Raw genomic sequence first — 17,084 nt, forward strand, 5'->3', positions numbered from 1 at the left:
TCTCCCTTATTGTCTCTCTTATTCTCTTATTGTCTCTCGTCTCTCCTACATTGAAGGGAAGTCTGGGGTATTTATATACTTTGTCACGTGCCTTGTAGGTATGTGGATACCACGTGCCTTGCAGGTGTGGATATGACGTAAGCCTTACAGGCATGAATAACGTGGATAGCACGTGCATTGTGTGCCTTGTAGGCATGGATACCACGTGCACCTTACTGGCATGTATGGTGTGGATAGCACGTGAATAGCACATGCACCGCATACCTTACAGGCGTGGATACCACGTGCGCCTTGAGGCTGGGGGCACTAAACAGAAAAACAAGATATGTGGGATAAACAAGATACTTATCAGAGTGTGCTCAGCTGTTGTAGGCTGTTGAAAAACAAGATTCTTGTCAGGGTATATGGCTCTTGAGATGGCTGCAAAGCTGATAGCCGCTTTCTGCTATGTGTCAGCTCCCAGCAGCATCTGATCTAGCCAGAGCCACTACAGCCTAGATAGTTCAATTGACCGGTGGCTGCTTTTTTAAATAATTACTACAACACTAATACAATACTAATACAATCTCTTGAACATGATTTGGAAGAAACCAGACCCCCTCCTTAAAAGTGGAAGGGGTTTTGTTTGAGCCTTTCCACAGGAACTGCACAGACTTATCAGGGTTTCAGCAGTCAATAGTGGCTGGGAGGGGGAAGCACAGAAGAAGCATCAAGAGGAGTTGGAGCAGGTGGTTAGGGGAAGGAGGTCTGCTGTATTTGGATGTATTATAGTCAGGAGAGGGTAGTTTGGACCTCTTGATGTTTGATCCTCCTGTTTAAGAGTGTTAACATGGGTAAAAACAGAGACATGGGTAGAGGCAGAGACAAGCTGGTGGGAGATATGTAGGTCAGCCATGGGGTATGTGGTATAGCCAATAGGGTAGAGCTTACCCACAACTCCCATTGCTGATGGAAAGTTGAAAATGTGTATTACAGTTGGTGAGAACTCTGGACTTACTGACAGTTGAACAGATAGGGACATGTGTCATACTGGAGGAGGAAAGCTGTTTCTATGTTAGTAAATCTGTACTGGTGGAAGAAAACACATGGGTGTTTACAGATCTCAGTGAATTGCAGAGAGTTCTAAGTTTCCATGTGGGGGCATGGAAGTGAACCTGAATCCTCTGGGAGAAGTCAGTGATTTTAACCTCTGAGACATCTTACCAGACCCTTTTGGGGTAGAGGTAAGAAACAGGATCTATCTACATAGCTAGAGATACCCTGGAACTCATTATGTAGACTAGGCTGGCCTCAACTCAAATAGGTCCACCTGCCTGTCTCCCAATACTGGGATTGCATGTGTACACCACTCCACCCAGCTGAGATGTTTTTTAAAATGGCCTATCTTTGAATCACAGAATGAAAGGATAACATAATAAACAAGAATCCTTGTTGTCCTGAACAATAATACTAGGAATTTTATAATGTATTAATTACAAGTAAATCATGTATTCTTGATATTTTTTGTTAATTTCATCTCTTTAAAACATTTAACTGTGTGCATGTACCTGTGTCATGCTGTACATGTGCCAGTAAGAGGATAACTGGCAGGTATCTATTGTCTAGTTCCCCTATGTAACTACTAGATATCAAACTGAGGTAGTAAAGCTGGGCAGCAAGTGCACTGAACTAGTGAGGAACTCACTGGCTCTTATTTCAGTTTCAACAATTATATACTGGTATGTAAGTATGCATACAAGCCAACTGTAGTATTCTGAGAAAAACTTGCATGAGTAATGCAGTTATCCAAGAGAATGAACTCAGGACACCAAGCATAGCAGCAACCATCTTTATTCCCTGATACAATTCTCTGGCTTTCATTTGTGTTTCTGAGAAAATGTTAAGAACAAGTTTTAGGCTTCAGAATAAACTAATAAAATCCAAAAGATCATGGATGATAGCATAAATATCATTTTGATTTGAAAGTAGATTATTCAAATTGACCTGTGTTCATGTATTTTTATATGACAATATGTCTACAATATGTAAAAGAGACAATATGTTAATGATAGAATGGCTGTAGTCACAGAGCTCAATGGGGAAAATGAATGTGGTATCCAAGACTATTCCTCACTTATTAGTTTCCTTGGGGATTTTTTTTGTCGGTATGAATTCTTTCATGCTTTTGAAGAGTACTGAGACATGCAAAGGCTTTACCACATTGATTACATTCAAAGAGTTTCTGTCCAGTATGATTTCTTTCATGCTTGTGAAGACTACTGAGATATGCAAAGGCATTACCACATTGATTACATTCATAGGGTTTCTCTCCAGTATGACACCTTTCATGCCTTTGAAGATGACAGTAATATGCAAAGGCTTTACCACATTGACTACATTCATAAGGTTTCTCTCCAGTATGAGTTCTTTCATGCATGTGAAAACTACTGCTATAAGCAAAGGTTTTCCCACACTGATTACATTTATAGGGTTTCTCTCCAGTATGAATTCTTTCATGCATTTGAAGATGACTGTTACATGCAAAATGTTTACCACATTCATAACATTCATAGGGTTTCTCCCCACTATGAATTCTTCTGTGTATTTGAAGATTACTGTTACTTGCAAAGTCTTTACCACACTGGTAACATTTATAAGGTTTCTCTCCAGTATGATTTCTTTTATGAATGTGAAGACTATTGGGATATGCAAAGGCTTTACCACACTGATTACACTCATAGGGTTTCTCTCCAGTATGAATTCTTTCATGCCTTTGAAGATTACTGTTGGATGAAAAGGCTTTACCACATTGATTACATTCATAAGGTTTCTCTCCAGTGTGAGTTCTTTCGTGCTTGTGAAAATGACTTTTATATGCAAAGGCTTTCCCACATTGATTACATTCATAGGGATTCTTTCTAGTATGAATTTTTTCATGTACTTGAAGATAACTGGGATATGCAAAAGCTTTACCCCATTGGTTACATTCATAATTTTTTTCTGTAGTATTAGCTCTACCTACTTGATTACAATTCTGGTGTGTAATCAGTTTATCTCCTTGATTACATTCACAGCATTTCATTTCCAAATGAGTTCTTCGGTGTAACTGTAAAGAGGATTTACCACATTGATTGCACTCATAGAGGTCCTCTTCATTATAGGGAGTCTTCTGTATCTGAAGATGCCTGTGATGGGTGAAGCTTTTACTGCTTGGCTCACATTTATCACTTCCTTTTCCCATACGAGTTTGCTCATGTCTCTGAAGAGGACTGGAAGAACTCAGAGATTTACCACACTGATTGCATTCATAACGTTTTCCTATAGTGTGAGTCACACTACATGTGCAAAGTGAACCAGGACAGACAGAAGGCTTTTCACCTTCCTTGTGCTCATAGGGCTTTTCTCCAATGTCAGTATTTTGATGTATTCCCACTGAAGCTGGAAAGCCAAGTACTTGGAAACTTGTATCACAGTCACCTCCTCGTCTCACAAAGGGAATGACTACATATCTTCTTCTAATTGTTCTAGGAAAGACATCGTAGGTACACTGCTTCTTTCCATATCCAGAGGGACAGTTGATACACCTATTAAAGGAAGAATAGAAAGTAAAAGATGTTTATATTCATACACTTTAACCTTTTATTCGTCATAGACATGTGGTTTAGGGGTTCAACTTTCTCAACCACAACACTGTTGGGATTTGGTTTATTGCTTGTATTATGTTAGTTGGGTTCCCAAAATTACACAGGAATTTGCACATCTACATATAGGACACTGAGGGTCCCTGGCCCCCAGTTGGCTTTGGTTGGTATAAAGTTGCCTGTGGCTAATGGCTGGGCAGGGAAACAGAGGCTTTAGGATACAGATGCCATGCTGGGGAAGAAGATCTAGGCCTGAGAAGTGTAGGACAGAGAGACAGAGAGACTGCCAACATGTAAGAGTTGGTGATTGGGACCCAGTAGGACTGTAGACCTGGGTCGAGGGTAGCAAAGATGGAATATTGATTTTAATAAGTAATGACTCAGGAGTATTGGAAGGGATACAATAGCAAACATGGACGTCTGGGAGTGGCCCACCCAATGAGCCGTTTAAGACATAATTAAAATAAAAGACTGTGTGTGTGTGTGTGTGTGTCTTTAATTCAAGAATCCAGACCATTGGGTGGGTAACAAGGAACAAGCACACCACCACCAGGGAGACTAAGACGGATTAACCAAGTAATGCTACACAGCACCTTCTGTGTAGCGCCTTCTTGACGCTCACAAACTGCCCCTCACTGCGCGTGTATGAGCAATACTAGCTTCACTATGGGCAATTTGCTTATAGCAGGTCTTAGACATATGTAGGCATAAATGTTTTTATACACTGTGTTAAATTTACCCTTGTATTATTCAAATGCTGACTTTTCTACCCTATATCTTGTTTCAATCTGGACAATCCAGACACAGCATTGTAATGCTTACACCAAGAATCTCTTGTGTCAAGTTTCTGTAAACACTTCTTAGATTTATTTTCTATCTTGTCAATAAATGCTGATCACCCAGTGGCTGGGCAGAATAGAGAATAGGGTGGTACATCCATCAACCAGAAGGAGAAAGGCAAAGAGGGAGATTCAGATCATGGAGGAAGAAGTAGGATTTGGAACCATGAAAGAGAAGTCTAAAGTGTCAGATAATATACAAGAATCATGGGATAGGTCCAGAGGTAACTAGATTAGCATAAAAAGTAATCGGTCAGCTACTGATGAACATTTTTGATTTGTTTTGCTTTTTCCCCTTCCCTTCTCCCTCTTGCTCCAGCCCCACTTGCTCCAGTCCCATTTGTTCTGGCCCTTGATGTGCATTTTTAAATACTGGTTTATCTGTGTGATTACAGGGAACTAACAAAAAGTAAAGAAATATAGCTGCCAGATTAATTCACTGCTAACATTTACATTAAGAATAATTCATTTACAGACAAACATACATTAATCCCAAATCAATGTGTATGCTTCTTCTGTGTAAAACTGAGTGAATGGACACTTTGATAACATGGTTCTCACATGGCTATGATTAAATTTGAGACATCTATTAAGGCCTTGTTTTCTTTTCTTGTTTCTTGAAGGAATTTGCAAATACTGATTAACTACCTGCCATTGAAGTATATGGTGATGTGACAATTTAATACTCCTCACAAAGCTATGCTTGTTTACATTTTTTTCATTAAAAATTCAGGATACATTAAAATTTCTTCAGAAGTGCAAATGTATCACCTTGCACATGAAAATTACCTTCCATGTCTTCTAGAACTTTGACAATATTCTTCAATATTGTGGTCTTCCCATCTGTAGCCTAAAATACAGTACAAGAAAATATATATTACTGGAAATTATGTAAAATTTAAATTATTATATTCATTGAGCCTTAGAAAAATGGCTGATTTATACACATTCTACCTCTTTCACAATTAATATCACAGAGAAGAGTCCATGTCTAAAAAAGTCTCCCCTTAAGTTAAAAAGTAAAGGAAAATGCTCATAATTACCTATACAAGTAAGGTTCCAGTAGGTTTCCAGCATCACATCTTTGTAGAGACTCTTCTGAGAAGGATCCAGCAAAACCCACTCTTCTCGGGAGAAGTTCACATGCACATCCTCATAGGTCACTGCATCCTAAAGTACAATATATATATATATATATATATATATATATATATATATATATATATATATAAACTATACATACATGTGTAATAGAAGTGGTGAAACTGAAGGTATTGTAAATATACACTTCACTAAAAATATATTTACATAATTCTGTGTGTTTGGCGTATTAATTCCATGTCAGAGAATTTCAAATGCAATCACCAACTCATTTTAGAAGGACACAGAAAAGGGGAATCACACCTCTGATTTTTGTGCAAACTGAATAAGATATGGCACTGAGGAAGAGATGCCTACTAACATATAAAAAGAAACATGTAAACAGAACAGCATGATTAAGGATATATCAGCAAAACTATATTAAAATTACTTGTCAGGAGCCATCATAGGACAAGCTGATAACTAGCAGGTGATCTTCATGAGAAAACCTTAGATTAACTTCTACTATGAAACTCCGATAGGCAAGACCCAGGAGAAAATCATTTTACAGAAGATTCCAGTTTTTGTCTGCGCCTGGAGCTGATCCTGTGCCACATTTCTCTATTCCCAAATACAGGAGAGCTGGCACACCTGTGAGCACAGGTAACACCACCACTTCTGCTCAAATTCATGGCCCAAGAGAAACCGGCCCAGAGTCATCAGGACACAGGAACCAATCAACAGCCAGGGACAGGATCCTGAAGAGGTTTCTATCTGCACCCCGGAGCTGACCCTGTGTCACAGCTCTCAATACCAAAATTCCTCCCAGAGAGAACTGGTCTCCCAGGAGGGCGGACACACAGGCTTTCAGGAGGGACAAGCCACAATCAGAGACAGCAAGACCAGCTAACACCAGAGATATTCAGACAGTGAGAGGCAAGGGCGAGAACATAAGCAACAGAAACCGAGGCTACCTGGTATCATCAGAACCCAGTTCTCCCACCACAGTGAGCCCTGGATAACCCAACATACCAGAAAAGCAAGACTCTGATTTAAAATCACATCTCATGATGATGATAGAGGACTTTAAGAAGGACATAAATAACTCCCTTAAAGAAATACAGAAGAATACATGTAAACACCTAGAAGGCCTTAAAGAGGAAACACAAAAATTCCTTAAAGAATTACAGGAAAACAAAACCAAACAGGTGAAGAAATTGAACAAAACCATCCAGGATCTAAACATGGAAATGCAATCAATAAGAAAATCACAAAGAGAGACCACCCTGGAGATAGAAAACCTAGGAAAGAGATTAGGAGTCCTAGATGCAAGCATCATCAACAGAATACAAGAGCTAGAAGAGAGAATCTCAGGTGCAGAAGATACCATGGAAAACATTGACACAACAGTCAAAGAAAATGCAAAAAGCCCCTAACCCAAAACATCCAGGAGACCAAACCTAAGGATAACAGGTATACAAGAGAGCAAAGCTTCCCAACTTAAAGGGCCAGTAAATATCTTCAACAAAATTATAAAAAACTTTCCTAACCTAAAGAAAGAGATGCCCATGAACATACAAGAAGCCTACAGAACTCCAAATAGACTAGATCAGAAAAGAAATTCCTCCCGCCACATAATAATCAAAACATCAAATGCACAAAACAAAGAAAAAATATTAAAAGCAGTAAGGGGAAAAGGTCAAGTAACATATAAAGGCAGAATTACACCAGACTTCTCACCAGAGACTATGAAAGCTAGAAGATCCTGGGCAGATGTCATATAGAACCTAAGAGAACACAAATGCCAGCCCAGGCTACTATACCCAGCAAAACTCTCAATTATCATAGATGGAGAGACCAAGGTATTCCAGAACAAAAACAAATGTACACAATATCTCTCCACAAATCCAACCCTACAAAGGATGATAGATAGAAACTGCTGACTCAAGGAGGAAAACTACCCTAGAAAAAGCAGAAAGTCATCTTCTTCCAACAAATCCAAAAGAAGACAGCCACACAGACATAATTCCACCTCTAACAACAAAAAATAAGAGGAAGCAACAATCACTATTACTTAATATCTCTTAACATCAATAGACTCAATTCCCCAATAAAAAGACACAGACTAACAGACTGGATACGTAACAGGACCCAGCATTTTGCTGCACACAGGAAATGCTCTTCAGTGTCAAAGCTAGACACTACCTCAGAGTAAAGGCCTGGAAAACAATTTTCCAAGCAAATGGTCATAAGAAACAAGCTGGAGTAGCCATTCTATCAAATAAAATCAACTTTGAGCCAAAAGTTGTCAAAAAAAAGATAAGGAAGGTCACTTCATACTCACCAAAGGAAAAAAACCTACCAAGAAGAACTCTCAATTCTGAACACCTATGCTCCAAATACAAGTGCACCCTCATTCAAAAGAAAAAAAAAAACCCAAAGCACACATTGCACCTCACACAATAATAGTGGGAGATTTCAACACCCCACTCTCAGCAATTGACAGATCATGGAAACACAAACCCAACAAAGACACAGTGAAACTAAGAGAAGTTATGAACCAAATTGATTTAACAGATATCTATAGAACATTTCATCCTAAAACAAAAGAATATACCTTCTTCTTGGCACCTCACGGTACCTTCTCCAAAACAGACCATATAATTGGTCACAAAATAGGCCTTAACAGATACAAGAAGATTGAAATAATCCCATGCATCCTATCAGATAACCACAGACTAAGGCTGGTCTTTAATAACAACAAAAACAGTAGAAAGGCCACGCACCCATGGAAGCCGATGAGCAGATCTTAACCTCAGGTCCACTGCAGTGAACCAGATGCTTCACCTGTGCTTCACAGTGCCTGCTTCCCACACCAAGACAGTGACAACCAGGCATTGCTGCCCAGACTAAGTTAAAATGTGAAATGTTTGGAAAGGCTTCTACTGAATGTTAGTTACATTCTCCCATCATAAAATGTGCAAAGGATTCTTGAACCATCACAAATCATGAGCAGCCTGTATTGGCTTTTTTTTTTTTTTTTTTTTTTTTTTTTTTTTTTTTGTAGATCAATGGCTATATACCTGTTTGGATAGCTGAATGTAAATATTGAAATACTTTATGATTTAAAATGTCCACATATTCTTTTATTCTAAAATATCTTGTAATTTCTTGAAGACATTTTGGAGACCATTGAGTTAGCAATTTTCTATATAATATGCACAATGACAATGTTGTAAGATGTGAACACCATGAATCTGCACACTGGTGATATGACATAAAAAACAATAAATAGATTGAATCCAATTATAATAATTTTAAAAAGATATACATGGATATTTAATATATCATCCAAAGACTTGTAACCTTATGGGAACTAATCCACTATGGCATATTCATAATGTGGAAAACTACACAGTCATTTTAAAGGAATTAAAGCTGCATGCATTGTCCTAGAACACTGCTTGATATATATATGTATTAAGTAAACATAATGATTTCAGAGGAATGTGTGTAGCGTTTGGTTTCTGGTGCTATGAATGATTACTGGAGACTTGGTAATTTATAACATTTTTTTCCTTGAAAAGTGAATAAAAATTCAATTTTCTAAAAATAATAATAATAATTAAAAAAAAAACAAGTTCTGATTTTTTTTCCCCCTTCAGCCAGCAAAGAACCTGATTCTAGGAACAATTTGAAAGCTGGAGGTGTTGGTTTTAAACATGAAGATGAAAATGTTAGTCCTCCCTCAGGCTGGATAGTCTAGGCAGAAATATCTGTGTGTGCAGCCTTCTGATAGGAACAACAGAGACAGATGAAAATCACATGACTTCTAGACTTGGGAGGGAACCCCGGGTTTCTAAAATCAAAAACAGGAAAGGGAAAGAAATATTGGTTTGAGGTAGAGCTGTCTCCCACCCACGTGGCTCTGCACAAAACAAAACCCTTGTAATAAATTCTCATTCTCATTGGTGACTAAAAGAAATGTCAAAACCCTGTATGGCTTTTAAAGGAAAATTACTCAACTTTCTTCTTGGAAGAAGAAATGAAATTATCCAAAATAAGTATGCTGGGAACTTAATGGAGATGGAGAAATGAACCCCTCCTTTGTGAACAGACCACATTGTGGCAGCTAATCGTAAATAAATTAAAGTGTAGGATGTACTGAGTGGGTAACTGTCTGCTAACAAAGAGCAAAACTTACATAAATCCTCTGGGTGATCCTCTGAACACAAGACAAAGTTCTTCAGGAGAAGGATCACCATGTAGCGATGTGTATTCTACCTTTTGCTGACTGTCTCTTGTTCATGACAGGAATCACTACATGGCTAAGGGAAAAGGTAATGCTTACTCTTGAGTAATTTACAAATGCAGGATTGAGCCAGGGGCCTAGACCAGCATCTGTCTACACTGGAGAAGTAGTGAAGCCAATGCTTTTAACAGAAGTCACACTGGGCTTTGTTACTATGTCTTCATCTTCCTTTTCACTAGGTTTTTGAAGTGTAAGGAGTTTTCCTGAGGGCATCCATAAAACCGAGGAAGGACTCTGCCCGTTTTTCACTTTGGATAATCAAATAAGGTATGGACATTAAATGTAAAGTGTGAATATGGTTATAAAAAATAAAAATAAATACAAATTATAACTTCTCAACATGCAAGAGCTCAGAATACACATTTCCTTTGCAAAGAAGGAAAGATTGGACTAAGGCAACCCTGAAACACTGTGGAGCAAAAATCAAATCTGTGTGAGACATCTGGGAATTCAGTTTCAAAGGGTTATGGCTACTTATCTCTGCAACTTCTCATACATCTCTCTTTAGCTATTTCCACTCTCTACATGTAAATAATCATGGCAGGTGTCTCAAAGCTTGGGTATCTCAACATCTTGTGATCTCAAAATGCAACCTAAGCTTCATCATCATAAATTCATGCAGTAAACTCTCCCAGTCTCCTCCCAGAGGATCAGAATGCCAGACACACAGCTGGACCAGAACTGAACGCACAGAGGAAGAAAGCATGACCCTTAAAATTTGCATCTTTCTGTAGACACCCACAACCAAACAGTGGATGGAGCTTGAGTACTCTTATGGAAGAATAGGAGGAAGAGTTGAGGCCCCAAAGGAGTTAGGAACGCCACACAAAGACCAACAGAGGCAACTAACTAGGACTCTTGGAGCTGTCAGAGACTGAACCACCAACCAAAGAACATACATGGGCTGGACCTAGGACCCCTACACACATATGTAGCAGATGTGCAGCTTGGTCTCCATGTGAGTCCCTAACAACTGGAGCAGGGGATGTCCCAAAGCTGTTACCTGTCCATAGGATATGTTCTTCTAGCTGGGTTGCTTTGTTTGGCTTCAGTGGGAGAGTATATACCTAGCCTCACAGAGACCTGATGTGCCAGGGTCAGGGGATACCCAGGAGGCTTCCTACCCACTCAGAGAAGGGGAAGGGAAAGGGAGAAGGACTCTTGGAGGGAGTGACTGAGGGGGACAGTGAGCAGGATGTGAATAAGTTAAAATAATTATACAACAAAATTCTAATTAAAAATAAAAAAAATCCACATCTTTCTTCTTTCAAGCAAAACTAGGACATAGATGATAAAAACCATTAGAAGTTCTAGCTTTGGGTGAACCCAGTCCCGATGGAACAAAGTTGGCAGCAGGTTCTGTATACTTTCTAGGACTAGGGGTTATCATGGTCCCTCCATAGGTTAATACTTTGATGTGTGGGGCAGTACCCTCACAACACATTTTCTATATGTAAAAGTAATGCATGTACGTTCTCTTTAATGTGTAACCTCCATGAGAATTGCTGCTTGTGTTTCAGCACATGACTGCCATCTGCATTTACCTACTCCTCCTTTTCTTTCCAAACCCACAGGTTTCACTGATTTCTGTCCCTGTTTTCTCTCTTCTTCTCTATGGACCTGCATGAGACGTGAGTAATAACTGTTCCACAGACTGAATGTTTTCTCTAGAGATCAGTTCATTAGTCATTCATTTAGCCTTACTTGATTTCACAGGACATAAACAGAATAAAGAGAAAATATGCCAAAATATTACACAATCTGTCTTAGTTCTATGTTCTATTGCTATGAAGAATCACTATGAGCAAGGCACCTCTAATAATGGAAAACTTTTGGGATTAATTATACAGACGGTTACTTCACTGTCATCTCGAAAGGAATCTTCAGGTGGGCAGGCATGGAGCTGAGTGTTACATCCTGATACACAGGCAGGCAAACAGAAACACTTGCATTGCATTGGTTTTTTGAAACCTCAAAGCCCACCTATGGTGACACATCTAAACAAATTAAACAAACCTCTTAAACAAATTAACAAATTAGACAAGAGCATACCTCTTAAATTTAGTTCTTATTGGGACAAATCATTAAAAAAAAAAAACCAGGAGCATGAGGCTGTTGAGCCGATATAAACTGTGACACAAATAAAACTCACATAGAAAACAGCTCTAAAGGAGAAGTGTGAAAGACACTAATGGAAACAGAGAGAGGAAGGGGAAAGAGACAGAGAGAAAGAAAAAAAGGAAAAATATTTCCTCCAAATATGGGGGAGCTAACTGTTCGCATTTCTTCTAGGCTTCACTCGCAGTTACCTGGCAACAGCCAGGTGTGCCTGACTCACTATAAAAGGGGCTGCTTGTCCCCTCCTCACTCTCTTCTCTCTTCTCTTACCCTCTTCTCCCTCTGTCCTTTCTCTCCCCATACCCCTCCTCCCCCTCTCTCTCCACATGCTCATGGCCAGCCTCTACTCCTTCCTTTCTCTCTCTCTTTCCTCCCCCCACCCCCACCTTTCTCTATCTCTATTCCCTCAACTCCCCATGCCCTAAATAAACTGGTACCTGGGGGAAGAGATGCCTCAGCATGGGCCCACAGAGACACATCCTCCCCACACACCATACTGTGCCTCTACCACACATATCCCTGGCTTCTTTTTCTTTTTTATAAAACACAACATTGGTGAGAAATGACTCGGGATTTGGAAACTCAAGGGTTCACATCTCCTGCTGCCACATGGACAGCCACTACACTGCTCGATAGACCTATACACCCAAACTTCGAAGAACTGGTTAAGCTCTCTCCCCAAACTGGTCAGCAAAAAACATTCCCTGGTCCCAAGGGAGGGTTACTGAGTTTCAAGCCACCCCCTGTGCTGTCCTTGAGGATGGAGACATTCAGTTGTTATGACTGGTCTTTTCACTGACCCTCATTCTAAGACTCTTGGATGACCCCCTCCCTCTCTGAAGCAGTTTTCTCTTGCTGTTGTAGAAAAATCCTAAGTTTAGGTAACCATTCTCCTGTGGGTCCAGGACCCACAGAGCCACTAGCTTCCACATGACAAGCTGGCAAGTCTAGACCTGACTGCCTGTAATTATTTTGTTCTCCAGAAGCCAGTAGGAATATTTTAATAACATCCACACCCAAAGAGCTGGTCTTTGCTGCCACGCCCCTACTTCCTGGGATATCTTCAGGTCTGATGCCTAGTGACTGTCATATATGTTTAATAATAACAAGAAAAGCATTAATAGCAGGAATCTTTCCTAAAATTAATTTCTCCTGGGCCTTGCCTGTGGGAGCTTTGTCATAGATATGATCCAAAGGATATGAGGTCACCTCAGGAGGATCATCTGTCAGTTATTAGCTTGTCCTATGATGGCTCCTGACAAATAGTCTTTAAGATGAGCTTACTGAAGACAAAAGCTTTTGTGGAGCAGAAGTGCAGCAGGATATTTCCCCTGCTACATTTTACAATAAAGCTTGGTAATTTGGGAGGAGCTAGTGTGGGAGGAGCAAAGAGAGATAAGAGGAAGAGGGAGAAGGAAGAGGAGGAGCTAGGAGGACAGGAGAGATGTGGCAGCCATGGAGAACCACGCATGGATCTAGAACAGTCCTGGTAACGATTTATATCTTAAGGTTAGATATTGGGAAACAACTCTAATTGTGTGGGCAAACTGTTAATTGAGCATTCTAAAATATATGAAGCCTTTGGATAATTAAGCTTTAAAATCTCATTGCTACCAGGTACCATATGGATGGCTTGATGGTCTGGAATCAGTCAAGTATTGTGCAGAGAGCATGGTAGATTGGCAGAGCCATCTCCCATGCTGGCATCTTTTAGGTGCCAGGGACAGTGCTTCTGGCCGGCCTGAGCTTCGGTCGGAGCCCAGCAGCGACTGCCACTCTTGGCCTCAGGCCTTGTCTAGTTGGGAACATGGCAGCCCCATGAGAACAAGCCAGATTGGGTGCCAGATTTTAATTATTATCCGCAACACAGAAGGAACAAAAAGGGTTTTTGTTGTTGTTGTTGTTGTTTCTGTCCAGGAAAATAAATTTAGCATAATGAGAAATAATTTTAAGGTTATATTTGAGAGACAAAGGAAATTCAAAACCATGGTCTTGTGAATATTATAGTTGATCATACAGTATTAGCAAAAGAAATACCTTAAGTCTATAGTTAAAACACAACAAAAGAAAATTTATATTTGAGCATATTAGCTTACAGTGCAGACTCAGCAGAACACTTTATAGCAGCACTTTATAGTTAGAAGACAATCAAAGGAAACTTAAATTTAAACTTGTGATTATACAGTTGGATTGTATAGTGGAAAGCCTTATGAGAGTTATGGTAATTTATAATAAACTACACCGATTAATGTTAGAACAGTGGCATAGCAAGGGGAGGAAATTGAGTTTAGATAAGGAAGTAACAGAAGGATACATCTGTGAAAGCTTACATCTGAATTTTTGTACCCTTTATTGCGAAGCCTGTGAACAAGGCAAACCTGTCTGTCTTTGATAAGAAATCTGGCAGTCTTAACTAGTTAACAACTTGACTAATGAGCTAATAAGGTGGTAGATTACTTGAGGGTAAGTATCTAGATCTGTTTTCGAGCTGTCAAGCTACAGTTACCTTAGCTGTCAATGCAGTCAGAAATCTGGGAAGAATAAATTATAATCTGGGAGTCATGTATTAATTAAAATGACAGAGGTTGGTCTATAATCCACCAGGAACCTAAACAGTTCTGAGGGCCCTGTGGTCTCTATAGTAACTTGGGCAGAGTCAGTGTGGCCTTCAGGCCCAGAAGACAAAAAGCTCTTTGCTGCAGGGTAGACACATGTGAAATGAGAAATGACCCACATTGACTTAGGCAATATGAGACATTTAGCTCTCTGTGTATCCAGTTTGATCAAAGTGTAGGCCAAGCCCTGGCAGTGGGCAAGGCAACGGAGCAGTGTTTCTCAGTGGTTCTCATACCACAATCCAGGTAGATTCTTTTCACTGTGCCCATTATCTTCTCTGAGACTTTGAGGTGGGGATGACTGTTAGGTTTTGGGAGTCTCTGTGTATCATAAGTAAACATTTAGCAGATTTCTGACAAGATTGAGACAAGGTCTATTAAGCATAATCTGAAATATATATATATATATATCCTGTGTTTCTATAATTACTTGTTCTGGATGTGTCTAGAAAATAAAGAGAGCACATTCTGACTTCATAGCAGTAGCAAGAAAACAAGGCCATGAGCCCGTGGAGCTGTGACAGGTGATGGATGATTAGCCAGATAATTACACTTAATGGATATGCATGGAAACACTTCCTGTTGTAAACTTTTGTTTCAATTTATGATTAGATTTTATGTGTGAGCTTGTGATGAGCTTTTTACCATGCGATCATGTACTCTGAAAGATGCTGTAAGTGCTGAGGACAAAGGGAACGGTCTGGGGAACTGAGCTGAGGAGAAGTTTTTAGACACAACACTTTTTAGTCAGAACTGAACTCAAGAAGAACTTAGAAGTATAGACATTGCATTTGGAGGAAAGTCATTGAGAGTAAGAACATTATTGTGACATCATAGCAGGAGAAGAAAGCAAGATTAAAAGAAGAATCCAGAGTGGAATAACTTGAAATCTATAGGTAACATAAAAAACTATGTGAGCCTTGTGCAGAACGCAGAGGGAAAGGGAGCTGCAGGATTCTCGCTGCGGGACAGACAGGGCTTTTCTTAATAACAAGGTAGGTTTGCCTTTATTAAAAAGAACAGAGCTTTCTTCTTACATACTTGGCTGTACTCCTCTATACTAACTCCTCTGACTGGGAAACAGGACTCCTTAATGTAACCTTCCCTACACTGTCAAAAAAAAGAGATTAAACAATTGGAGGCCTCCAAACTCAGGTTTAAGTATGTATGTTTTCTCTGAATACATGGTATTATCCCTTGTTTCCCTCCCCACCCAGCTCTCTCAGGGAACCAGAAAAACCTGCCTGCATACTACTTTCTGGGAAAGAACACAGATCAACAGAACATGAGAGCAAACTTAGAAAGAAAAAAATACGAATTAAAATGGAGTAAATGTTGATGGATGAGGCCAGGAAACCCAGTGAGTCTGGCCTCACGGACACACGTGACTGGACCACCAAGGCATCTACAAGCCAGTGTGTTAATAACACAGACTTTGCACCTGCACAGAAGTAACTGCAGACGGATCCTACACCTGAACGTCAAGTGCCAAGTGCAGACCGTCTAGAAGACACTAGAGAAACTAGGGTTCTGCCAGTCAGCACATCTGCCTTCCCTGGTGACAGTAAAAGCAGCTTGAGGCGCTCGCAGCATGGTGACGTCAGCAACAAGGATGTTTTCACTCCGGGGCCCGCGCCCCGTACTCTGCGCAGGCGCAGCCAGGGATCTAAATCAGTCAGTCGATCAGCTTCCGCTTGGGAGGTGCAGTGACCTCAGGAGAACAAACGGAGAACAAACGGAATCACGTCAAGCCGCGGGTCTGGCCCCCGGTTCCCGCACCCCGGGACGAACCCCACACAGTCTCCCGCGGCTCCTCCCAGCGTGGGGACGGCGGCCCCGCTCACCATGGCGTGGATCCCGAGCTCGCCCCGATCTCCTCAGCTACAGGCAGCAGGTCACAGACCAGCACTCTGGACACGCAAAGCCTCTTTGAGGCACACAGCCTACTTCACTATTGCGGACCGGATGTACCCTCCCGATTCTGGTTAACAGCTATGTTGGGAGGCTGTGATTGGCTAGTGAAGCCTGAGTGACAACTCCCTAGAGAAGTGTCACATCACAGTGGTTCCCAGCCCTGGCCTCCGCTCAGGCACAGAAGTGTCCCAGACCTGGAGAGACTGGCATTGCCATAGAACTTGCGCCTGTTAGCCTACAGGCGGTTCCACAAGCCTACTCTCAGGGACCTAGCAGAGGCTTGTGTCAGTGTCATCATCGGCTGCCATCGCCTGCTGATGCCACCAGGTGCGCCTGGCCTGTTTGGAGGATGAATGTATCCACCGCCAGCAGCCCGAGCTCTCTCCCTACTCCCACTCGGCAGGCCTTCCCTCTGTTCCCGGTGTGCGCTCCCTTTCTCTCTCTGCCGTCAGTGCTCTGCTCCACGTCTGTCTGCCTCTATCCCTTCCCCAGCACCTCACTCCTCCCCTCCCTGCTCCAGTAATGATTTTTTTTACACCAGATGCAAGGCGTAATTTCTCAGGGACACACTTCGGCTCGCCCTGCC

At 40.8% G+C, this 17,084-nt stretch overlaps 1 protein-coding gene across 2 annotated transcripts; it reads right to left on the bottom strand.

The window, feature by feature from the left end:
- Positions 1-1,814: 1,814 nt before the first annotated feature.
- Positions 1,815-16,563, bottom strand: LOC117705927 (zinc finger protein 431-like). 2 transcript variants are annotated; one of them, XM_076931976.1, is made up of 5 exons: positions 16,429-16,560; positions 16,026-16,295; positions 5,503-5,629; positions 5,249-5,309; positions 1,815-3,563 (listed from the first exon to the last, which is right to left on the bottom strand). In XM_076931976.1, exons 3-5 carry the CDS (start codon positions 5,534-5,536, stop codon positions 2,117-2,119), a joined length of 1,542 nt encoding a protein of 513 aa, XP_076788091.1. In that variant the 5' UTR covers positions 5,537-5,629; positions 16,026-16,295; positions 16,429-16,560; the 3' UTR covers positions 1,815-2,116. The 2 variants fall into 2 exon arrangements, with proteins under 2 accessions (XP_076788091.1, XP_076788092.1); XM_076931977.1 differs by lacking the exon at positions 16,026-16,295 and having other exon boundaries at positions 3,434-3,563; positions 5,231-5,309; positions 16,429-16,563.
- Between the last annotated feature and the right edge of the window lie 521 nt (positions 16,564-17,084).

This window comes from Arvicanthis niloticus, chromosome 3 (assembly GCF_011762505.2).
Source record: "Arvicanthis niloticus isolate mArvNil1 chromosome 3, mArvNil1.pat.X, whole genome shotgun sequence".
Taxonomy (NCBI): Eukaryota; Metazoa; Chordata; class Mammalia; order Rodentia; family Muridae; genus Arvicanthis; species Arvicanthis niloticus.